Source organism: Micropterus dolomieu, linkage group LG13, assembly GCF_021292245.1.
Source record: "Micropterus dolomieu isolate WLL.071019.BEF.003 ecotype Adirondacks linkage group LG13, ASM2129224v1, whole genome shotgun sequence".
NCBI classification, from domain to species: domain Eukaryota; kingdom Metazoa; phylum Chordata; class Actinopteri; order Centrarchiformes; family Centrarchidae; genus Micropterus; species Micropterus dolomieu.
In genome coordinates this window covers 3,425,530-3,448,982 of record NC_060162.1, presented here as the reverse complement: position 1 = coordinate 3,448,982, position 23,453 = coordinate 3,425,530, and the positions used below count along the sequence as shown (strand labels likewise).

General features: G+C 37.9%; 3 protein-coding genes across 4 annotated transcripts; all 3 read right to left on the bottom strand.

Moving 5' to 3' along the window:
• Window positions 1-978: 978 nt before the first annotated feature.
• On the bottom strand, window positions 979-4,741 carry LOC123982307 (cytochrome c oxidase subunit 5B, mitochondrial-like). Its single transcript, XM_046067756.1, has 4 exons — window positions 4,583-4,741; window positions 3,357-3,427; window positions 2,266-2,365; window positions 979-1,230 (listed from the first exon to the last, which is right to left on the bottom strand). Exons 1-4 carry the CDS (start codon window positions 4,677-4,679, stop codon window positions 1,118-1,120), a joined length of 381 nt encoding a protein of 126 aa, XP_045923712.1. The 5' UTR covers window positions 4,680-4,741; the 3' UTR covers window positions 979-1,117.
• A 2,423-nt stretch (window positions 4,742-7,164) lies between these two features.
• LOC123981750 (cytochrome c oxidase subunit 5B, mitochondrial-like) lies at window positions 7,165-10,504 on the bottom strand. Its single transcript, XM_046066886.1, has 4 exons — window positions 10,363-10,504; window positions 8,709-8,779; window positions 8,102-8,201; window positions 7,165-7,410 (listed from the first exon to the last, which is right to left on the bottom strand). The coding sequence occupies exons 1-4, from the start codon at window positions 10,457-10,459 to the stop codon at window positions 7,298-7,300; spliced, it is 381 nt and encodes a 126-aa protein (XP_045922842.1). The 5' UTR covers window positions 10,460-10,504; the 3' UTR covers window positions 7,165-7,297.
• A 496-nt stretch (window positions 10,505-11,000) lies between these two features.
• On the bottom strand, window positions 11,001-23,453 carry LOC123981687 (drebrin-like protein A). Of its 2 annotated transcripts, XM_046066740.1 has the most exons (16): window positions 23,265-23,453; window positions 22,973-23,165; window positions 22,765-22,820; window positions 21,470-21,582; window positions 21,242-21,316; window positions 19,710-19,853; window positions 18,895-18,972; window positions 18,649-18,800; window positions 18,513-18,567; window positions 16,971-17,036; window positions 15,851-15,962; window positions 15,604-15,774; window positions 13,658-13,726; window positions 12,118-12,212; window positions 11,483-11,546; window positions 11,001-11,338 (listed from the first exon to the last, which is right to left on the bottom strand). In XM_046066740.1, exons 2-16 carry the CDS (start codon window positions 23,053-23,055, stop codon window positions 11,202-11,204), a joined length of 1,470 nt encoding a protein of 489 aa, XP_045922696.1. In that variant the 5' UTR covers window positions 23,056-23,165; window positions 23,265-23,453; the 3' UTR covers window positions 11,001-11,201. The 2 variants fall into 2 exon arrangements, with proteins under 2 accessions (XP_045922696.1, XP_045922697.1); XM_046066741.1 differs by lacking the exon at window positions 23,265-23,453 and having other exon boundaries at window positions 22,973-23,257.

Here is a 23,453-nt window from a genome sequence, read left to right as displayed (position 1 = left end):
TAAAAGCTCATCCCAGATGAATGCAGGACACAAGATATTATTGATCACGATGACCAACAAGAATAATCAAAATTGAGAGTAGTTGTAGCCCAGTTTACATTTGATAGGACACATCACTTTTTCTTTTTGCATTTATCAGGGCTGCAAACAAGACTGAAGCAAAGCTTTAACTTACAATCACATTTCATGCATTGTCTAAACTTCTTAACGTGGTCATACATTCTCTTTATGAATGTCTCATGTGTGCAGAGAGTTTTCTTTGTTTCCATCTCAGCTAATATTCTGATTTAATACCTTTTTATACATTTAACATACCTATTAGATGGTTGTTAATTACACCAATTTACTGCTGGTGAATGAAGGATAAAAGAAAACAATTTTCAATGTAGGGATGTGTTTAAAGAATGAACAGCGAGGCAGATGAGGGTTAAATCCTTGTTTCTGGCTGGCTGTTCAGAGCATACACTGGATTAGTCATGTCACTTGAGAGTTGACGTAACTCTTACACTTCACTGTCGGAGTAGAGTCTGTTCATGAATGAATCTGCCTTTGCAGAAACCTTTTTTACTCCTCAGTTAACTCTTTTGTGTGTAGCCTAACTCTAAGACTTAAATGACTGAATTCAACCTTCTTGGCAACTGAAGAAAAGAGCCTGCAAGTAAAGCACATCCACAGCAGACACTTGAGATGAGGACTTTATTGTTTCAAATAAAAGGAGTAAGCGGGCCGAGTGTAACGTTGTACAGTACATGTGTCAATGTAAACTGCAGCGTACTGGAAATGTTTAAAACAGTTGTGTCCCAAACCACATCTGATCCCTCTGTGAATGGTAACATGTAAAGCAAAGACTGATGAGGTTAGCAGGTAGATCAAGTACTGTGACAGAACAAGTCAAAAGACCAATCAGACAAGGACTCGCAACTTAAGACCAGGAAGTAGACAAAAAGTTCTAAAGATAAATATTAACTTTCCTGGAGATCGAAGATTGAAAACGTCGCCGTCTGATCGTTCGTCACCTCGTTCTGAAGGTAAGAGGAATATTTCAAAGAGAAGCCGACACTGTGCAGACACACAGCTGAGTAATAGAGGTAAATAATAACAGAGGTATGTATATAAGTTAGTGAGGGAGCTCATGGGGCACCAGTTTGTAGTGGGAACCGCAGGACGGGCAGCGCTGAGCTTCGCCATCATGAAGCCAGAACCAAACCACGGCGGTGTTGTCTTCTTCACCTGCAGACGAGGAAATAAGACCAGGTGAGAGACACAAACACAAAGAAGCTCCGATGTTACTGAATACAACACACCTGGATAAATATTTTAGAATCATGTAAAAAAACTTAATTGATAAAAAGGAACTAGATTGACAAGGAGCAACATTCTTGGATACTTTCATGGTGCTAATGCACTGTGTGAGAGACGGTCCTGCATTAAAAAGTTTCAGGAAGTGACTGTACTGCTAGTTCACACTAGTGCTGGGCGATATGGCCAAAAATGTTATCACGATAAAAACATTTCATATCATCGGATATTGATAATTATCACGATAAATGTCAAATCATCATTTCTTTCAAGTTTAAAGGCAAATTTTTGCTTCTGAGTAAAAATCGAAGAAACCAGATGGTTAAACTTTTCTTTATGGTTGACACTTGAACAGTGGATCACTTCACGAGTCTGAGTTAGAACATTTAAAACTTATCTTTTTCCACAAATATTATTAGTTAATCTTTTTTCAGGACTCTTTTTTTTTTTTCAATAAAATATTTTAATAGAAAAATTTGGTGCTAATTTGTTTGTGATTCAAATGAATTGAAGCAAATATTTATAGACGATATTTTGAACATTTATTATATTGTTTTTGAAGAAAATTATATTGCGATAATTATCACTACCGGCCTTTACCCCCTTTAAGCTTCATGTTCTCACCAACTTTCACACTTCATGCGTTTTAGGTAACACAGTTAGGTTGGATTCTTTACCCGTGTGAACATTTTTCACCGATTCATTTTCAAACAATAAAATTTCTTTCCCTCTACAAATAAATGCCTGCCAAAATCCTGTAAAGACGTGTATCATATAACGTCTTGAGTCATAAAACTCCTCTCTTTTTGTCTCACAATTCTGGTTTAAAGAGATTTCCACCAGGGAATGACTTATCAACACAGACCAAATCTAAGTTTTAAGCTCATTGATGGATTCAATGAGGGGTACAGTAAAGTCTTTTTAAACCAGCCAGATAATGTTGAAGACTTTAAAAAGGTAACTTACAGACACATCCCACAATCCTCTTGTTTGTGATGGAGGGAACAAGGTGGGGATCAGCCTTGGAGCCAGCGTACTCTTTTGGCTTCATCATGCTGTATGGATCCTGAAGGAGAGGGAAGGGTGAGGTTGGGTTAGTGATCTTCTGGGTGTCGATAATACGAGGATGAAGTATTATCTAAATCTGACTCGACCTGCATGTAACAGTATTATATTTCATATATCATTTTATTTAAGCGTACCTTGTAAATTAGATTCAGTATCAAGGCGTGGTTTCTTTTACCCAGTCCAGTCAGGTACAGCCCGGTTCTCTCACCCAGATGAATTACTCTAATTGATCAATTTTAATTTCCCATTAAGTCCCACAACACGCCTGCTGGGCACAGATAACAGCCGCCAGAGTAATGATTAACTGGCTCTGGATATGTTTAATTTCCCAAAAGACTAATTACTTATAAGTGGAGCAGCTTCTGTAAAGTCTGTTAGCTGGATAATAGGGCTGCAAGAGATTCTGATCAATACATCGACACTACAGGCAGATTATCTGGGCCCAGGTCACAGTAACAGTGATGTGGATGTATCGATTAGAGCTGCAATGATTAATAATTAAAGTCTAAATTCTCTGATTCTAGCTTCTTAAATATAAATATTTCTGGGTTTATTTGCTCCTCTGTGACAGTAAACTGAATATCTTTGGGTTGTGGACAAAACAAGACATTTGAGGACGTCATGTTGAGCTTTGGGAAACACTGATCAACATTTTCCACCATTTTCTGACATTTTATAGACCAAACGACTAATCGAGAAAATAATAAACAGATGAATCAACAATGAAAATAATTGTTAGAGTTGCAGTCATATATCGAGTATATGCTGATGTTTATCAGCAAACACATCGTTGGCTGTGTGGTTGAGGCCTGCTCATGTGTTCTGTCAAATTTGATAATAAATCCAAATAATTCCTCACTTTATAAATATTTTCCACTGACCATTTTGGGGTTGTTTAAGAACTAAAGCAGAAAATTTAAACCATGTTCATTTGATGACGGATAGAAACAAAGGGCAGACACATGCTTATTATAGATTAATGACCTTACCGTTCCAACTTTCATGGCGTTCATGATTTTCTTCTCCAGTCCTGTGGCTTGCTCCTCATCCGTGGGAATCCCTGCCAACAAAATAACACGTCTGATGAAAGACTGACGGTAACAAGTGAGGGGTCACCTTGAGTCACCTTCCTTTGACTACAACTGCAAATGAAAGTTACTTTCATTTTGATTAACCTATCAAGTATTTAGACTCACAGGTTAGTGTAGAAAACATGTCGTCTTTAAATGTTTTATTGCAAAAGATATTCAGTTTACTGTGATACAAAAACAGGGAAAAGCAGCAAATCCTCATGCTGGAGAAACTGCAACCAGATAATTTTTATTATTAATGCTTGATAATGGGCGTAAACATGAATCATTATTGCTGCCAATCAACTTAAATGACCAACCGTTTCAGCTCTAATATGCTGTATTACCACAGACATAAGAGTGCTTTATTAATCTTAATGTGGAATTATAAATATCATCTCTTCAAGGTACAAAGTTGTTTATTTTGTCATTATGCAACACAAGGTTCAATAACTAAAAAAAAAAAAAAAGTTTGTAGCATGCAACACACACAGAACATAAGAGATAATTAAAAGTGTATGAATGAATGTGGTAATAAAAATAGGCAATATACTGTTATTTATAAAAAAAAAACTATATACCTATAACCCCAGAACTGTAACAGCTAACATAATAGTTAAACAATAAACAATAAAATAATTTTAAAAAATAAAGGTGCGGGAATTTCGCTAGCTGGTCATAACTAGTTATATTATTTATTCACTATGAGTTAACATCTTTAAAGTCATTTAAGTCCAACTACACGAAACTTCACAGAGCACAGATTATTTTATGGCTGCACGACGTTAATCAATTGGGAGACACTTGTGTTAAGCTAAGCTAACTAGCTAACAATCTGTGTTTAGGTCAATACAACTGGCAACACTAACGTTTCCAAAGTTCCCTGCACTGAACACTATTCAGCGTAAACATAAACACACTTGGGTAAAGTTTATTTATAGCTACAGCAGATTTAATCATTAAATTATTGAATCTCTTGTTTGACCTCTCGCAGCCAATGTAGCCGGTCTGCTAACGTTGCTAATGCTAACCAGCTAAGCGTGCGGAGGACTTCCGCCTGAGCTCGATGCGGACAAACCGCCCTTATAAACTCATATTTCCCCAGTTTTTCAGAGTTTATAGCTCCGTGCTGGTTCCGTCCTCACCTCCGGCAGCCATGCCGCGGGTCAGAGCCGGGACCGGGGCAGCCCGGCAGGTTGTCGCGGCTCTAACCGCAGAGCGGAGCAGTAACCTTGCAGCCATTTCTCCTTCTTTCCTGTCACTATCTGCTCGCACGCTGATGACGTCTGGGACTTATCGCCGTGTCGCTGGGTTTAGACGTGTTTTCTTACAGCGCGTCTAAAACTCGTTGACAGGTTCAACTTTTAATTTATGACAAAGCGACGTTATATTTTTTTATTTAAACACCTTTATTTTATATGAAAAATATTACATTCACAAGTGCAAACGGTCAAAGAAGAAACCACAACTACCACATTTAAGATCATATTGAAACTTTATTTGGTTTAAAAAAAATAGTAAAGCAATCAAAACAGTTAAAATATGTAAAGATTTAAACGATTTTCTTTAATGCTTTTGTTGTTTGTTGCACGATACCCCTTTGTTTATAGTGGTGTCCTGTTCTGTTATTCTGTCGTTTTATGTACTTTTGTTTCAGCTAAAGATCTTTTGCAAGAGATGAATTCAAGATTCAATAAAGAAGAGAGGAAAAAATGCCGTCCCAATAAATAATGTACAGGTATATTCGCATATTAGTTAAGGAGTATGCAATCTTCACATTGTTTTTGATTCTGTTCCTTCAGGAGTCAGTCCCATGGCGACTTAATCACACTATCAGTTCATTTTACACTGCTGTGGAGGGTTTATGCTTTTCTACAGAGCAACGAATAAATAATAAAGAGGTTTATTCCATAAATATGTTGTTACTATTCTGTACATAATATCATATTGGAATAGCATAATAGAGAGCGTCCTTTGGGATACAGTGTGGTCATTCCCTTTTAATTATTTGCTTACTAATAAAGTGATTAAAGTTTTGTTTGAATTGATGCATTCTACACAGCGAAATCGTTCCTTAAAGGATATAAACAGAATATTGAAACTTAATGTTCTTTCTGTAAAAATGCAGAGGAAAATGTTTAACATTTATTTTGGAACTGTTCTCATACAGAGAAATTCTGGTCAGGTAAGCCGGAGTTCATTCAGGTTCATCTCATTTTGGATATTTCTTTTGGTTTTAAGGATGTTTTTGTTGTGTCAGTGTACCACATTGTATCTGTGCCCCGAGTGATCTCTTACTTTTACAGAACATTTACTTAAAATATTGTTCAAATAAAATACAACTTTGATTTTGCCAACATTTGCCCATTTACTGATGTATTTACTCCTGAAATGGTATTTTAACTTCTCCACTTACACATCTGTGTTTTGGAGATAATTTTCATTAAATCCAAAATCCATATCGAACTGTAGCTACAGTAGAAGTTTTGGTGCGTAATTCTTGTCAACAGTGTACAGAACAGATACATACGTGTAGGTACAAGGGAACAAGATTTAAAGTTAGGAAATAAGGAGAGCTTAAAAATAATTGATACCACAGGTATTTTTAATTAACTACCACCTATTGTGTGTACAGCATATATCATATCTTTAACTCCTCCCTTAGAGACTTTAGTCATGAACTGGACCTTTAAAGTTCAATACTCGACTAATGTGTAATATTCTGACCCAATACTGAAATTTTAAGGGTTTAAAACCTATTCCATCTCTCAATATTATCAGTACAACTATTTACACCTTACTTCTGCTATTTAGATTTTTATATTTTTCTGTTTTCTACTTGACAACTTATTATTTCTTCTGTTTTTTTAATGGCTTCATTAGCAAAGTGAGCAACTGTAACACAACAATTTCCCTTAGGGGATCAATAAACTATTTTTTCTTCTGATACTGAGCAACAAAGCTAAAGCTTTGGGGGAAGACTGAGTTATGAGTTCTGTTCATATCATATATTACTTACCCACACTGCAGGGATTATAATAATAACAAAATGAGGACAGACAAACCACACAGTTCCTGAACAACTGCGAGGAACATTCACATTTACGTTATTACTTTAAAACAAACAGAGGTCCAGGGAAAAGAGTACTGTCAGGAACAGGTAGGCATATAGTCTATTTGTTACTGTGTATGTTGTTAAGTAGACCTACTTACGGGGGAACTTACAGCGCTCCGACAGCCTGAGGTGGTTCAGGTTAATGAGGACTGACTGCTGTTACACAAAGTGCTGTTCTTGTTGCTTTGTAGTATGTTGCAGGTGAGAACAAAGCTCCTAAAATTTTAACATTTATGCCAGTTTACCAACCAACAATTTGACAGTGCAGGGAGGGAAATGTCCAAAGAGTGTAATACATCCATAAATAGTATAGAGTTCAGAAATTTTATTGTTTCAAATAAAAGGAGTAAGCGGGCCGAGTGTAACGTTGTACAGTACATGTGTCAATGTAAACTGCAGCGTACTGGAAATGTTTAAAACAGTTGTGTCCCAAACCACATCTGATCCCTCTGTGAATGGTAACATGTAAAGCAAAGACTGATGAGGTTAGCAGGTAGATCAAGTACTGTGACAGAACAAGTCAAAAGACCAATCAGACAAGGACTCGCAACTTAAGACCAGGAAGTAGACAAAAAGTTCTAAAGATAATATTAACTTTCCCGGAGATCGAAGATTGAAAACGTCGCCGTCTGATCGTTCGTCACCTCGTTCTGAAGGTAAGAGGAATATTTCAAAGAGAAGCCGACACTGTGCAGACACACAGCTGAGTAATAGAGGTAAATAATAACAGAGGTATGTATATAAGTTAGTGAGGGAGCTCATGGGGCACCAGTTTGTAGTGGGAACCGCAGGACGGGCAGCGCTGAGCTTCGCCATCATGAAGCCAGAACCAAACCACGGCGGTGTTGTCTTCTTCACCTGCAGAGAAATAAGGAGCAGGTTAGAACTAGTTGTTGAAACACAACATCGTTCATCTGTCGCCTGTCATCAGTTCTCAGTCTTTTAGCTCTGTGTTTGGTTTCCAGAGGGGAAATCTCTGGCTTTTTAGCTGCTAAATGCTCCACTACGTTCACCAGCTGCTCTCTAACTGTGTCTGTCTGCTGTTTGCTGAAGAGCAGCTTCTTCGCTGAATACGACGCTTTGAGAGCGCTGACAGTGAACCAGAACAGCAAAGTTGCGGCCGGATAGATAAACAATGAGCTGGATCTCATTATAAAGCTCTGAAAAATCGACCTGTAGGTTCATCACTACCAGAGACACCTTTCGAATCATCATCATCGTTTAGTACATTGTTGTTATAAAAATATCAATTCTAGTTACTTTAATAAGCCAAGAGCAGGATTACTTTATCTGTGTCTCATGGTTATTATAGCATTTAAAACTGTTTTCCTCTGCTGCATGTTATTTTCCTGTGATTTAAAGGGTCAGTTCACCCCTCAAACAGAAAGTATTTATACAAACAGGTCAAGATTATTTCTAAGCAGTCTGCATTATGCCAACTAAGGTGCTAAATGGATTCAATTCTACAAAGATTGTCTCTCCACTGAGGTCTCTGATCTAACCAGGTGTTTAAAAAAAGGTGCTTAATGCCATTTAACAGATAACTTACAGACACATCCCACAATCCTCTTGTTTGTGATGGAGGGAACAAGATGGGGATCAGCCTTGGAGCCAGCGTACTCCTTCGGCTTCATCATGCTGTATGGATCCTGAGGGAGAGGGAAGGGTGAGGGTCACTGAAGAATCAATAAAAGTTACTTCTGACTATATTAAAAGTAAAAGTTTGTCATAAAAGTTGTCAAAATTAGAATGATCTATAAATAAGTAAAAAACACTTCATTTAATTCGGCTTAGGAAGTGAGCTGATTGCTTTGTTAGCTTGGATCTGGGTCTTTGCGGCTGGGCAGCCAACGTTACGGTCGTTGGGAATCTCTAAACTCTAAGTGTTAAAGGCCGTAAATCTGTCATTTTCATTTACTTGATTGATAATTGGTGATTGCTTTGTAGTGACATTTATTCCTTAAACTTCAGAAAAATTCATAATAACTTTTCTCAAAGTTTGTCAACACAATATTTATTATGTCTACAAAAGCATTTTGTTTTTCCGTCTTTGATCTGTAAATTGTTCTAAACTGATCGCTGGGAATTCCTTTGCAGGGATTATTCACAGAGTTAAAATTATAATGTAATCTTTAATAGTAACAGAGATGTCATACGTTTCCGTCCTTCATGGCCTTCATGATTTTCTTCTCCAGTCCTGTGGCTTGCTCCTCGTCAGTGGGAATCCCTGATGAGAGACCAAATAACGATAAATAAACTCAACATGTCACCACAAAGCAAATACAGAACTTGCTACCTTGTTAAAGGAGGTATGACAGAATTATTTTACCTAATAAACAGGGCTGGGCAATACTTAAATATTGTCATCTACCGACCTTCAGTGGAATCGTATAATGAAAACATGATGTCATTTAAAAAAACAAACAAAAGTATTTTCATGTAATGTATAACAGTGGAATAAGGGCTGGGCGATATGGCCAAAACATTTACCACGATAAAAAATTTCATACCATTCGATATTGATAATTATCACGATAAATGTCAAATGATTATTTCTATCAAGTTAAAAGGAAGATTTTTGCTTTTTGAGGAAATCAGATGGTTAGTTGTGGTTTTAAACTGTTCTTTATGGTCAGAACATGACCAACGCTTGTCAAATAGTAGATAACTTAAAATATCTGAGGAAGAACATTCAAAACAATTGATAAAATTTTTTTTTAAATTATATTCTTGAGTAAAATTAAGTAAAATCTTTTTTCAGCCCCTTTTTCTCAACACAATAAATATCTTAATAGAAAAAAATAAGTGCTAATTTATTCACGATATATTGAACCTTTGTTATATTGTTATTTAGGAAAATTATACTGCGATAATTATCATTATTGATTTATTGCCCAGCCCGAAATGGAATACAGCTCAATGCAGTGAATATTAGCTTGTTTATGTAATTTTTCCTACTTGTGCCATGTCGTATATATGTTGGCATCATAAACGCTTTATTTTTTAGGTAATTTCTGAATCATTTCCAGGAAAACAGTTGATAACTTGTTACTAATTATATAGAAAGCCTGAATTTCTTTAAAACCAAGTAAATATTAGTTCACCAGTCACTGATTATTGGAAACTTATCATCTTTCATGTTTGTTGAATTGAAAGCTTGCCTGTAGATAATTTCCACATTATCCATTCAAGTTCAGCTGGCCGGCTGTGCAATGACTTAAAAGATAACTTTCTTCCAACTATAAACTAAATAGACCAATTTAACATTGTCTTTATTTTACCTAAAACTACTAACCAAATGACGTAATAAATTCACAGTGTTTTGGGAAAGTGGGGAAGTACTATGAAGTTAGGAATAAAGCAACACCAAATGTTTTTAGTAATACAAATTTAGCCATATCGTCCTGCCGTACCAGCACTTCTTCACAGCTGGGAGTTTCAAGATGAGTAAACCTATTCTTGATAGAAACTTTCTCTATTATTAAATCTAGCTTACCTGTCACAATATTTATATAATTACACATACAAAGAACACATAAAGTCAGCGATTGTTTTGACAATGGAAAGAGATGAAAGATTTTAATGTGTGCCGAATTAAAGAAAGTTTGACCATGTTCTATTGTGGAAAAGGTTTATGTTTTACGAGCTTTACAGTTTTGACGACACACGATTTCTAATTAATTTGCCAGATTTTTAAACGAGGTTTGGCCTGTGGAGGAGTTATCTGTCCTTGCTGTGGATAACCCCATATTTTAATCACATTTAATCGGTCTTTATGGATTTACGAGTCTGTGCTGGTTCCGTCCTCACCTCCAGCCGCCATGCCGCGGGTCAGAGCCGGCACCGGGGCAGCCCGGCAGGTGGTTGCGGCTCTGGAAGCCGAGCGGAGCAGTAACCTTGCAGCCATTTCTCCTTCTTGGCTGTTTCGCTAGTCGCAGGGCTATGACGTCAAATTTGGCCCAATCATAATGAGCCGACTCCATCGCCTCTTCTAAATTTTTATTTATTTTTTCACAGATAATTTGATTTCAGGCTGTTTAATAAATCCTGATTCAGTCTTCTTTATATTATTTACATTTTTAAAATAAATTCTGGAGGGCTAAAGTTTTCTACTATCGTGTTGCTTCAGCAGTGGTGAAAATATTCACATCCTTTACTTAAGTAAAAGTACTAATACCACACTGTAATAGTACTCAAGTATTCACTGAAATTGTAATGCAGACTAATAAAAAGTATGTAAGTATGAGTGAAATCTAAGGCTGACTAGTTTTACAGAAATTACTTGAAAAGATAAATAAAACACTGTGTATTATTTTATTACTAATAAAATAGATAATGTAATTACTAATTATTGTACATTTGTATCAAGCAATAATGAATGTATAGGAATGTATGGTACTGTTAGTTTCATTTCTCCCATTAGTCTACACACACTTACACGACTAGACTTGAGGAATGATAATTTTATTAATCCATCAAGCTTAACAGTGAGATATTTTGACATTTGACAGACATTTATTATTACCAAAAAACATGACAAAACAAGTCGATGTAGGCGAAATATTGAGTTATCTTAATCCATTTCCTGTCGGTCATCTCAGGTGGGGGTTTTGGTTTTGTAAAAATGAACATGAACAAAGCGATGAAAGCTAGAGAAGCTCAACGTAATTGGCAGGAAACAAGCCGTAGCTTCCGTCAGGTCCGTAACCTCTCCACCAACCCTCATCCACCATCTCTATCCCCGTTATAATGTCGTCAGGGTCAAAGGTGATCTCGTTATCGTCCGCTGTGGAGGAGAGGTGATGGAGAGAAGAGCAACATCAACATATATGTAGATTCAAAATCATTTATTAATCCCATAACAGTGTGTGTGTGTGTGTGTGTGTGTGTGTGTGTGTGTGTGTGTGTGTGTGTGTGTGTGTGTACATACCAGCCTGGTAGTCGTACAGAGCTCTGGCAGAGACGTCCGGACCACCCGCATTCACATCGTCAGCCTGATGTTTAAAACAATATTTTAAACATCAGATAATGTTGTCCTGCTCATTTAAATTCCATCCTGCTTTCTATCTAAGTTTCAAGAAATAGTTCAGCAATTTAAAAAATAAAAAAAGTACGCTTAATCTCTTTCTTTCTGAGAGTGAGACGTTCGGATGTCAATCTAATGTCTCGTGTGTTCAGTAGAGAGTTGAAGACAGGATGTGGTTAGCTTAGCTTAGCATAAAGACTGGAAACAGAGGGAAACAGCTAGCCTGGCTCTGTCCAAAGTTTAAAACAATACATCACCTACCATCACCTCTAAATTATATACTAACTAACATGTTGTATCTTGTTTGTTTAATCCGTACACAAACAGAAATGTAAAAACAACATGTTGTGTTTTTTACAGGAAGTCTTCGACAAGGCTTTAAACCTGATGGAAACAGTTGCTTATTCGCACATACTGGAGATACAGAGCAACATGATCATTCATTTGGAGTTTAAACGTACAGACATGACAGTGGTATCAATGTAAACATCCAACTCTCAGCAAGACAGTAAATAAGCGTACTGGATAACTGGACTCACTGTTGGGCTGTGCTGGTAAACATCTTCATACACTTCCTCCTCACTGCCAACTGGTTGTGGTGAGTGGTACAGATTGTACTGACCTGAAGTTTCCTCTGTGGATAGGACGCATCATTCACATCCATAGATTAATGCATGACAAGGCGTTAACTACAGTGATTAGAGGTAAAATAAATCTGTCTTCCAGGACAGTGGTGGAGGAAGTACCCTTCACCAAAAAGCACCAAAACCACATTTTAAAAATAGTCTAAATAAAAGTCCTGAATTCAAAATGTTACATAAGATTAGGAAAATGGACTTAAAGGCAGAAGGAGTCGGATCAATGTGTAGACAAATACACAATGAATCCCTCTCGATTATCACTCATGGCTGCCCTCTGTCGGTGTCCTCTGTCTAAAAGCGTGCAGGGTGTGAGGAAGCTAGGAAAATGGCGGACACAGCGCAAAAAAGAATGCAAACGTTGCTAGGCGAAACGCTAAGCGCGTAAAGCTGAGATTGGTTTGGAGGTTGGCTTTCACCCACTGGTGAGCACTGACGGAGAGGATGGGGAAGAAGGGCGACGAACTGTCAAGAGGGTTTTCTGTTGGACGGGTAGGTGCCGGCGGTTAGCTTAGTTAGCTTGCTATTAGCTTTTCCATTATAACAAATATAAAATTTCCAAAACTAGTAGCAACCAGTGTATGTAAATACTAATAAGTCCTACTTTCAACCAACGCAAATAACTTTACTTTCTGAGAAAATAACCCTTGAGGTCTGTAGTGAGTTAGTGAATAGCTGACGTTAGCTAACATTTACTGTTGGTCGTATGTTTTTGGTCTAATGTTGGAGCCAAGGAGGGTGGAGGGGCCAACTTTGACTGTTGTGTCTATAAACCACAATCCTACTCGTTCCGCCTTTAAAGTGAAAGTACTCAGTGCAGAGAAATGGCCCCAGTGAGTGTGTAGTAATGGTATATTTATACAAATACTGTTAGATTATATTATTAATGCATTAATTTGTTTAATTAAGCAGGATTTTACTGGTTGTCGTGGAGCTAATTTCTAACTATTTTACATCAGACTGCAACTAATGATTATTTTCATTATGAATTCAATGTTTATTATTTTCTTGATCAGTCCATTGACTGTTTTGTTTACAACATAACATTTACCCAGAGCCCAAAGTGACATCTTTAAATGTTTTGCATCGTCCGACCAACAGTCCAGTTACTTAATTATTCATTTTACTATACTAAGCTTTTATCCAAAACTAATTACATTTGAGGAACAACATACAAGCATCAGCAAAGCAATAAATACTAGTAAGAGCTAATATCACATATCGCATCAATGGGGTAAACACCTATGGAAAGTTAACAAAAAGTGCAATTAATACAAGATCATTGTAAGGGGATAGAAGAAGAAGAGCACAGGAAGTGCATGTTGGAGGTTGGGAGTTAGAGGTGTTATAAGAGAAAGTGTTCTTTCTACTTGTTTTGATTATATAAATGCTCAAAAACACTGAGTTCATTGATACTATTGGCTAACAGAGGGCATCATACCTGGGTGGGCTTCATCCGCCTCCTCATCAAACTCATCTGACCACTCCTCCTCTTCTGCGTAAGGAGCGGCTGTGTGGATCAATGACAGAAAGAGACACGTCTGGCTACTTAGTCAACATTTTGATCTACCTGACATATAAATATTAACTAGTGTGATGAGAATCTTTGGGATTCTCGATAACAGAGAACAGCTTTACAAAGTTAACTGCAGTAATGTGGAAGCATGTTCAGCTGTGTATTCTGTATTACAGTCACAATTAAACAGCTCAAAGTAACACCCACACATTTCTCGTTTTGTAGCAGGAAATTGTCACATTTGAGAAGCTGAAACCATCAGTTATTGTTGCACGTTATCAAAACAGTTGGATGTAATTGTTAGTATAAAAGAAAAATCCAGTATTTCCCTCTGAAATATAGTGGAGTAGAAGTAGAAATATCATGAAATTGGAATACTCCAGTAAAGCACAGATAACATTGTGCCACTGAGTATGTGCCTTCTGCTGTAGTTTTATTTTTACTATTTCTGTTGTTTTCATGAGGTCAACACTTTGAACAGGAGAAAAAAATGTGCTGTTTTATCTCCCCCCTCTCTTCCAGCGTGGCATGCTCAGAGCAACACTTCTAATTTCCAACATGGCCGAACAACACGTTGTCCAAACTACCGTAAAACTTCAGTTAACAGCCCGGGTTCTTGTTTGCTTAAAATAAGTGAACTCACCCAGCCTATATTGGAGACAGGCCTTTAATTCCTTTACCATGCCGGTAAATCTGAGTGAATTATACTTTGGTGCTCAACGATTCTGTAAAATGAACAGAATGACTGACTTGTGGAGAATGTGTAGCATGCAAAGTTAAAACATTTATATATATTTTAAAACAAGAAATTCCCCGTGTACAGCAACCACAGTCAGGCGCTGGTAGGTCGAGGGATTTGGTAATGAAAACCGAAAACAAACAACCTCACACTGATATGACTTTACTATATTTATTAATAGGCACTGTGTAGGACACATGACCAGTAATTCCAATTTCCATATTTTCTATTACATTTTTGCAGTGTTTCTTACTCAAAATACTATAATACAAGCCGCATAAATATGATTAATATAAAGAAAAATATAAAACAACACGAGTCCCAAAAATGACTCATAAAAGACTATTATGAAGTTCACTGACAAGGACAAGTACTTTATGACTGAAAGCCGGTAGGTCCTACCTCTGTCCCTCTACCACTGAGGAAACCAGTAGAAAAGACTTATTGAGAATTAAGAATTATTGAATCCTTCCCCTAAATTCATGAAAACAGGATAACTTTTGTGTTGGAATGTGACCCAAATTTGAACCATTATCATTTATATATATATATTTATTTATGGTTTATTTGATAGGGGCAGATAAAATGTTCAGGGACGGACCGAGGACAGCTATCCGATGCAAGTATCACAGTGTTTAACAGAGCCAAAACAGGCCAGTAAAGGGACTCTACTTTTAATTGAAATTTTATAGTAGTTCTTTTTCAAACAGTTGGTTCAAGCTTTATAAAATACTTCAGTGTTTGTTGGTTAGCTGGCTCGATTGCTAGAGCTGGAGTTTGGTAACACATCACTAGTGTTATTTTCTGCATGATGGTGTTTAGGTTTATTACTCCACTTTCACCTTCCAAAGAAAATCATTAAATCCAAAATGCACCCGACTCTTGCCTTCATTGAAAAGGAATTACTCCAGTGAATGCACGCTGTACACTGTCAGGGTGTTGCACAATCCTTTTTCGTTCCTTCCAAATATTGTTATTAATGTCGGAGCAGCGATTCGAATTGATCTCCAACCCTTAATCTATACTGTATTTGGATGTCAAGAGGACATCTACACTTAATCACCCGAACACAAATTGATTGATTATATTGTTTATTAGGCGGTAGAAAGGGAGAATGTGTGGTGTGTCTGACCTGCTGCTTGAAGAGCTGAGCCTGTTGTCTTTGGTGGTGTCGAAAAGACAGCTGCTGCAGGTGAGTCATACAGTACAGGTGTGGCAGGAGACAGCGGGGGCGTGGAGGCCGGCTGCACCGGGATTTCTCTCTCAAAGGAACTCTGAGAAAGAAACTGACTCTGCAGCTTCCCTGAGAGACAGAAAACGTGAATATAATCAATCACTTCATGTTTCGGCGAATGTTATTTACGAGGTTATTTATTTACCAGGTCTGGATGCAGCAGGAGACGGTCTGTCGTTGGCCTCAAAGCTCTGCTCCTTCTGCTTGAAAACATCTCTGGGATTAAATGATCTCTGAGAAATCAGCGATTTGGCCTCCTGTGAATGACAACGAGAGCTTAATGGAATGTTTATCAATCAATCAATCAATAATAAATTTAGTATTTCACTTAGTAGGTCTAAGTAGAGGAACATACTAGACACAGATTTCACATTGAAGCAGCAAAGCCATGTCGGCCTACAAGTACATTTAGTGTCTGATATGGGTCAAGCTCAAAACATGCGGGATCCTACATTATCCCATAATGCAACTCAATAGCCTCTTCTATCAGACTCTTCCTGTCCAGTAAATGCTCACGTCTTTCACACTCCACATGTTTGGTGGCGGAAAACAGACTGGGAGTCGTCGCAAAGTAAATACGTAAATAAGCTTATTAGGAGTCGGCTGTTCACTTTCTCTGGTGAGTACATTTAGTTTTAAGCCTGTTGTTCGCTAGACAAAATTATCAGCCCTGTTAAAAGGACAGTTAACGTGAATTACAGATGCACCTAGCTAAGCAAGCTAGCTTGGACCACACACGGCCGTTAGCGCCACCGCCTCGTCCAAACATGGTCACTCAACATGGCAGAGCCTTATCGTCCAAACTCGAGGCTTCAGAACGGCAGTCCACAAACCAACAGGTCACGTCACGATGACTACGTCCATTTCTAATATACAGTCTATGGTTCTTGCCCATCTTCACTAAAACGCTACCCGGAGTTTTAAAACAAAAAACGGGGGCCGGCAGTGTTTTCAAACTTCTCCATTTTAGGTCTACATTTTCGCTGTTTTAATCTGGACGGGAGGTGAAAACGTAGTATAAGGTCTCCATTTTAAAACGCAGTAGTGTGGATGGGGCCTGAGGCTTATGGGTATTCTGATATTTAGAGCAATTCATCAAACATGATTTCTGAGAAACAAAGTTGACATAACATAAAAGTGGTGATCAGAACATAAATCATTCAGGAGAGCTGTGACCAGCAGCGCCTCAAACATTATAACTCAATATGTTATTATAATAAAGATAACTCATTATGATAATAGATCAGTTCATCAATCGCACTCACATTAGCTTTCTGCACAGATGCAGCGAAGTTGATGCCAGTCCTCTTGCTTTGGATTTCCTGCTGGTTCTAAAACAGACACATGATGTTATCTGTAGATATTAAACAGGAAAATACTGACCCAACTTGGATCTCAAACAACAACATCAATCAAGCTAGTTGTGAACGAACACAACCCGACCCTGAGGCCTGATTGTGTCTCACGCTGAGATGAGGATGATTAATCACGCTTTTATTTCAACCCGTCTTGGCGACTGCAACTCCCTCTTCACACAAAACATCCCCGAGCCACGTTTCCCACCAAGAAACAGATTTAAAATTCACTTCCTGGCGTATTAACAACATACACACCATAAATAATAAATAATAAAAAGAAAATTTATTTATTTTAATGTTTTGTTTTTTTTTAGCACACACACACACACACACGCTTACAGTTTTATTTATTAATTTTATTTTAATTTTTTTTTTTTTTTTTACAAAATCACACATACACTTTAATTACTTTACGCTTTAATTACTTGTTTAATGAAATGTATAGGTTTGATTGTTCTTATGTAGTATGTATGATGCTTTGGCAATATTGTTGTTACACATTCATGCCAATAAAGTTAATTGAATTTGAATAGAATTGAATAAAAGAGAATATAAAGTGTTTCTTGACCCATCAGATTCCTTTTTAGTGATGTTCCCAATCATGAGGCCTTTACTACGAAGCGAGGGAACTGGCTTATCCAGGTGGCGTCAGGTGTAACTTCCCAATTAATCCGGACTAGGAAAGGTGGATAAGTTTAACTAAGGTTTGTTGTCATGGCAATTTACGCTGCATCTCTACACTGATCCGAGCAGGTTATCAAAGGTTACTCTGTATACGTGAATGGCCAGTGGCTGCACACCACTTTTGTACTCAGTGTTAATAAACTATTAACACACACCATTTGATAGAATATTTTACAAGTTTATTTTTAGATTTCATCCGAGTCAGAGTCTGTCAACCCTGACTTGGTTGGTTAAACTCCCTTCAAAGTGCAGGCCTCAGATCTCAGATACTGACTTCTTACATAGGCGTTATTTCCACCGGGGGCGCTGGGAACTTTTTGAAGTGGCTGATTTTGTCTCCGTCATTTTGTAAAGCATTTGTTAAAAAATGTTCTGAATAATGTTAAATAACAAATGAAAATGTTTTGGGAACCGTTTATTTGCACACTAAGAAAAGATACAATGCATTTTAAATCTATATAAGAAACAAATGTGCATTGTCCAACAAAAAGAAAAAACAAGCTGCTGATTACTGCATTATATTCTGTTATATTTTTATATTTTAAATTGTCACCTGCCACCTTAATTTTGTTTTTCCCTTTATATAAATCGAGACATTGCTGCCATAAATGTGGAAATTTAATTTCCTACTTAAACTTTTATGGGGAGGACCCTCAGACCCCCCACTTACATACTTCTGAATTTAATATTTCTTCAAAATAGTGTTAAAATATATTCTCATCTTGTGCTAAAGATGTTGTTTCATTTTCTGTCAAATCAGCTCACCTGTCGCTGCTCCTCCTTATGTCTTTCCTCTTCTTCTCTCTGCTTCTGATAAATCCTGCCAAACACAATAAGCACTGATAAATGGCTCCTGTTCCTTGATTCTGTGTGTGTCGTTGTTGTTGTTTGTTTGACTTACTTGTCCCGCTCAATCTGCTGAGCTCTCTCCTTCGCTTTCCTCTCCCTCTCCTTGGCCTGCTTCTCCTCCATCTCCCGCCTCTCCCTCTCCAACACCTGTCTCTCCTTCTCCGCTCGTTTGCTCTCCTCCTGTCGACGGACTTCTTCATCCCTCTGAAGAAGAAGCTGCGTTATTCTTGAATTGAAACTACAGATACTCTTGTTGCATTGTCAGTGGTTATATGAATGATGAAGTATGAAGAGAAACCTCAGCTTGGACCCAGAAGTCGTCCTTTTTGATTTGTTGAATTTCCTGCACAGCATTTGTCTTCTGATACACAGAACCCTGTTATATCAGAGAAACACATATTTTAGTTTCTGGTCTATAGGTCTTCTGTTACACGTGACATTTGGCAACCCTGTCTCCTCTATATTAGATTAATGGACCGCTAATTATTTGTGCAAAATTATATTTTGAAAGAAACGTAGCTGGCGGCGAAATCGTGAAAATACAAAGCTCAGGACACCAGAGTCCTGTGTGGGGTTAGGTTTAGACAACAAAAACACTTTAGTTAATGTTACCAGAAGATGTTGGTTTCAGTTAAATGTTAATAAAATAAACACCTGCTTTGAGTTAGCCTACTGTGTCACATTTTTGGTGTTCTTTATTATTTTGGATTTTGCTGTGAATTAGTGTGTTTCACCTTCTGTCTGTTCTTTGTGTCATTTATTTATTCTTTCTTGTTCCTGTTTTACTTTGAAAGTGTTTTTCCTCACGTGTTTACTTCCTGTGCTTATGTTTGTCTTGATTGTTTGCACCTGTCTTGTTCCCCTGATTGTGTCTCACCTGTGTGTATATAAGTGGTGTCTACCTGTGCTTCTGCAGAGGTCTTTACCCTCTTGTGTTTCCCCAGTGTTTTGTGGATTTTATTTAATAAAACCTTTACGAAATATACCTCTGTCTTGCTAGTGCCTGCATCTGGGCCCGATACCCTGACATACTATTGACTATTTCAGTGTTTCAACAAGACCACCATGTTTCCTGTAGATGTGGTTAATTGAGTACTTAGTGTGTCTGCTCACCACAGGTCCTCTGGGTGCGTCTCTGTATTCTTGTGTTTGTTTGTGGAAATTAAAGTTGCCTCCAGACGCTTTGGCCACTTTGTCCAGGATGACGTCCGGTTCCACGTCGTCATCTCCGCGGGCGTTTATAGTCACATGGGCTCCCTGTGGTCACACATAAGTCAGTTCTGGCCCACACAAAGTGACATTAGAGGATAAAGCTACAAATGGATATTTTGGGAGAGAGGTATTTAAATTGTTAATGGGAAACAAAGATAAGATTAAAACACATGTGGAGAGGAGATTTTAACTTATAAAAACATTTCTTTATTCCATAACTATTTAGTTTATGACCAAATACCTGCAGAACTAATGGAATTCCCATCATCCTCAGCTGTATTTTGTGTTAATTGCTCATTAGCCAATGTTAGCATGCTAATACATGATAGTCAGTATGCTAAACATCTTCATGTTAGCATTGTCATTGTGAGCAAGCTAGCATGCTGATGTTTAGCATTTAGCTCAAAGCAGCGCTGCGTGAGTACAGCCTTACCGAGTTTCTAGCATCGCTGTCCACTTAGTTTAGACATTTGGTCCTAAAGAAACAATATTTAATTTCTGTTGATTTTTTTTAATAGTTAAACAAAATTCAACTTGAGGTGACGGGAAATTTAACTGGTAAAAAGTTTGATTATGGATAGCAAATACCAGTTTTCGAAAAAAGGAAACAGTTTAAAACATGGTAAGAACCAACGTGTCCTCATACCTAAACAAAAAAAAAAGAAGTAAATTTTCAGTGACTCTCAAAACGACATGTATGATCATTGTCCAAAGTGTACCATTAAGTCGCGTGATGTTAAACACGTGGTTAACATTGTGAAACCGTCGCAGTTTAGTTAGGTTGAGGCTACAACACTACTTGGTTTGGAAAATATTGTGGTTTGGATTAAAATAACAACGTGAAGTAATGTTATTTAACTTAAATCTTTAAATAAGTCAACTTGGTTTCACATGGTACCCGTTCTCCTGGGTAAAAGTCCTGAATTTGTTTGACCGCTCCTTCCACCCCATCTATCAGCTTAGATGGACTTTCTTGCTCTTTATACTTCGTCACCTGACATCATTTGCTGCCATCATAGTTAGCATGGCCACGAAAGGTTGTGGCCTGTAAATATGGGTCGTAACAATCAATCTCTATGGACATTTGTGTGGTGAGGACGGGTTACACAAGTTACATATGAACATTTAAGCTGCTTCACATTAGTTTTAAACAAAATAAGAATTTTGAATTTGAGAGCCATTACACGGTACTTCTGGAGGCAAAACCCTACATTTAAATGACATTAGACAGGTAATGTCCAATCACAGAGCCAAATCCACAGGTCAGTCTCAGAACTGCAGCCACTAATATTTGTTATTCTTCTAATATATTCACTTTTAATGTCTATGATTAGTGCTTAATGTGAATTACTCTGTTGGAAACATTTAATCCACCTTTCATCTACAGCAGCTTTTTTATTTTAACAGTAGCAGAATATCAGAGTCAGGCTCACCTTCAGGAAGTTGGCCATTGAGCTCACATGGTTGGCACACATTCCTTTTCTCGAGTCCTTCACACCTTCGCCTGTCTATTGTGTGCGTGCATGTATAAAAACACACATCATGCACAGACATGCACACGTGGAAACACATAAACTCCAGAAACTGATGCAAGTATATCAATATTTGTATTTTTGTCTTTGCCTGTTTGGTTGTACGAGTGCATTTGTTGTGTGTCTCACCCAGTTTATGAGGACATATTTGGGCAGACCAGAGTTGGGGTCCTCGACACGACAGAAAGCGTACATCACCTTCCCACTGTTCAGCTCCTCCACCATCTCTTCTAATCCACCATCTACATGCACACACACATAAAGCTGGATATCATCAGCATAACAGTGATAAGAAATGTTCTTAAATTTGCTAATGACATTACCCAAGGCTGAGCCTGTAAAAAGAAAATAAAACAATGCCCAAAATAAAACCCTGAGGCACACCACAGGGCGGAGCAGCAGTTTCAGATATGTAATGACCCAGCGACACAGAAAAACTATTGCTACGTTTGTACCTCCCATCCAGACTAAAAAAGTGAAAACGAAGACGTAAAACAGAGAAGTTTGTAAACGCTGCCGACCCCGTTTTGCGTTTCGAAACTCAGGAGGACGTTTTAGTGAAGACGCGCAATAACAAGGAGGACTTCAGAAACGATGACGCAGACACTCACGCTCGGCTCTCTGAGTCATGCAAAGCAGAAACACAATGCTGCTGACAGAGTTTTTTAGTTGGTATTTTTATTAAATTATTCTGTATGTGTAAATAACACTTAGGCCTATCTGCCTACACTTGTAGGCTACTATGCATGTCGCTGTTTACTTTGCAACGACTCCCTGTCTGTTTTCCGCCACCACAGTCCCGTGTTACAGTCAGTAACAGTCCCAGCTCGTTGTTGGTGCATGCAAAATAAATCTGGTCTGATTCTTCATCTGCATTTCTTTATTCTTTCGCCAAATCTTCTGTAACTACGAAATAGACCATCTGCTTCATGTTTACACCAGCACGCGCATGCCCAGTGTACCTGAACGGCCAACAGATGTGCGTTTTCAGTCATTTTTCATGTAGACGGAGATCAACTCTGATAAGCAGCTAAAACACTGGTGTGGATGGAGATCGTATTTGTTTTAAACCTCCATTTTTAAACAAAAACGTAGTAGTGTGGATGGGGCGTTTCAGTTAGGATGCTGTGTTCTACCGCATCAAAAGATCCAGCAGCACCAGAACAGTAATCACAAGTTAGGCCCCACAATGTAAACAGATTTATGTCTCTTTTTCATGTTCATGTCAACCTTTATCATGTTGTAAAAACATCAGTAACATAACAGAGGCTTGTTATGTCTGGTTATACATGCTTTAGATGTTTGTCTTCTCTCTGACCAATAATACTAGTGACACAATCAGTATGAGAGTGATTAGTATAAAAGTAAAATTACCATAACTAAAAGTTAAATGTTAAAAATTAGTTTAATTGTTTTAATCTTACCTCCCTTATCTGCGAGACGAATATCATTACTGTTCCCTTCATAAGTGAACAGCGCCCTGAAAACACACAACAGTGTATCAGAACCAGAGGATAAGCAGAGTGCCATGATGTAGGGCTGCGGTGATTACAGATTTCAGTGAATGAGGAAGTGAAATTAGAAACAAAATAATAGACTAGAATTATTTTCTCTTAGTAAGAGAAGGCTCACCAGTTTGTACCCGACTTGCCGTCCACCACTTCTTTATAAGCTGCCAAGAGTTGAGGGCCGTTCTTACTCAGATTCACTGCCATTTTTTTCCGGGTGTCGGCATTCACAGATCAAACAAACAGAACGCCAGTAATCAAACGCACGGCAGGATCCAACAGCCTCGGCAGGTGTGACAAAGTGCTGCCGCTGACAGCTTTCCAGTAAATCCAGAACACAAGTGGATAAAAAGGTGATCTTATTATTCTCTTCTTTGAAGGAGAAACAGTGACACAGCAGAACGACTGCAACTCACCAGATTTTTCCTCCACTCCTGATGTGTCAAACCAGTCGGGGGAGAAGCCTGATCAACCACATTCTTGCAGAAGTTACTTACCAGAGACTTGCATGAATTCATTAACAAGACAATAGAGTATCCATATGATTCTGAATGAGGAAATACACATTTGCTCATATTCCTCAATTCCTGGGTGTGTTCTCCTCT

Coding starts and splice junctions, on each gene's coding strand:
- LOC123982307 (XM_046067756.1), bottom strand. CDS start 4,679: ATGGCTGCAAGGTTACTGCTCCGCTCTGCGGTTAGAGCCGCGACAACC. Junction 3,428..4,582: donor CCGCGGCATGGCTGCCGGAG/GTGAGGACGGAA, acceptor TTTTGTTGGCAG/GGATTCCCACGGATGAGGAG. Junction 1,231..2,265: donor GAGGATTGTGGGATGTGTCT/GTAAGTTACCTT, acceptor CCTCGTCTGCAG/GTGAAGAAGACAACACCGCC.
- LOC123981687 (XM_046066740.1), bottom strand. CDS start 23,055: ATGGCAGTGAATCTGAGTAAGAACGGCCCTCAACTCTTGGCAGCTTAT. Junction 18,568..18,648: donor CAGCAGATTGAGCGGGACAA/GTAAGTCAAACA, acceptor TGTGTTTGGCAG/GATTTATCAGAAGCAGAGAG. Junction 12,213..13,657: donor GGCGGATGAAGCCCACCCAG/GTATGATGCCCT, acceptor TCCTATCCACAG/AGGAAACTTCAGGTCAGTAC.
- LOC123981750 (XM_046066886.1), bottom strand. CDS start 10,459: ATGGCTGCAAGGTTACTGCTCCGCTCGGCTTCCAGAGCCGCAACCACC. Junction 8,780..10,362: donor CCGCGGCATGGCGGCTGGAG/GTGAGGACGGAA, acceptor GTCTCTCATCAG/GGATTCCCACTGACGAGGAG. Junction 7,411..8,101: donor GAGGATTGTGGGATGTGTCT/GTAAGTTATCTG, acceptor ATTTCTCTGCAG/GTGAAGAAGACAACACCGCC.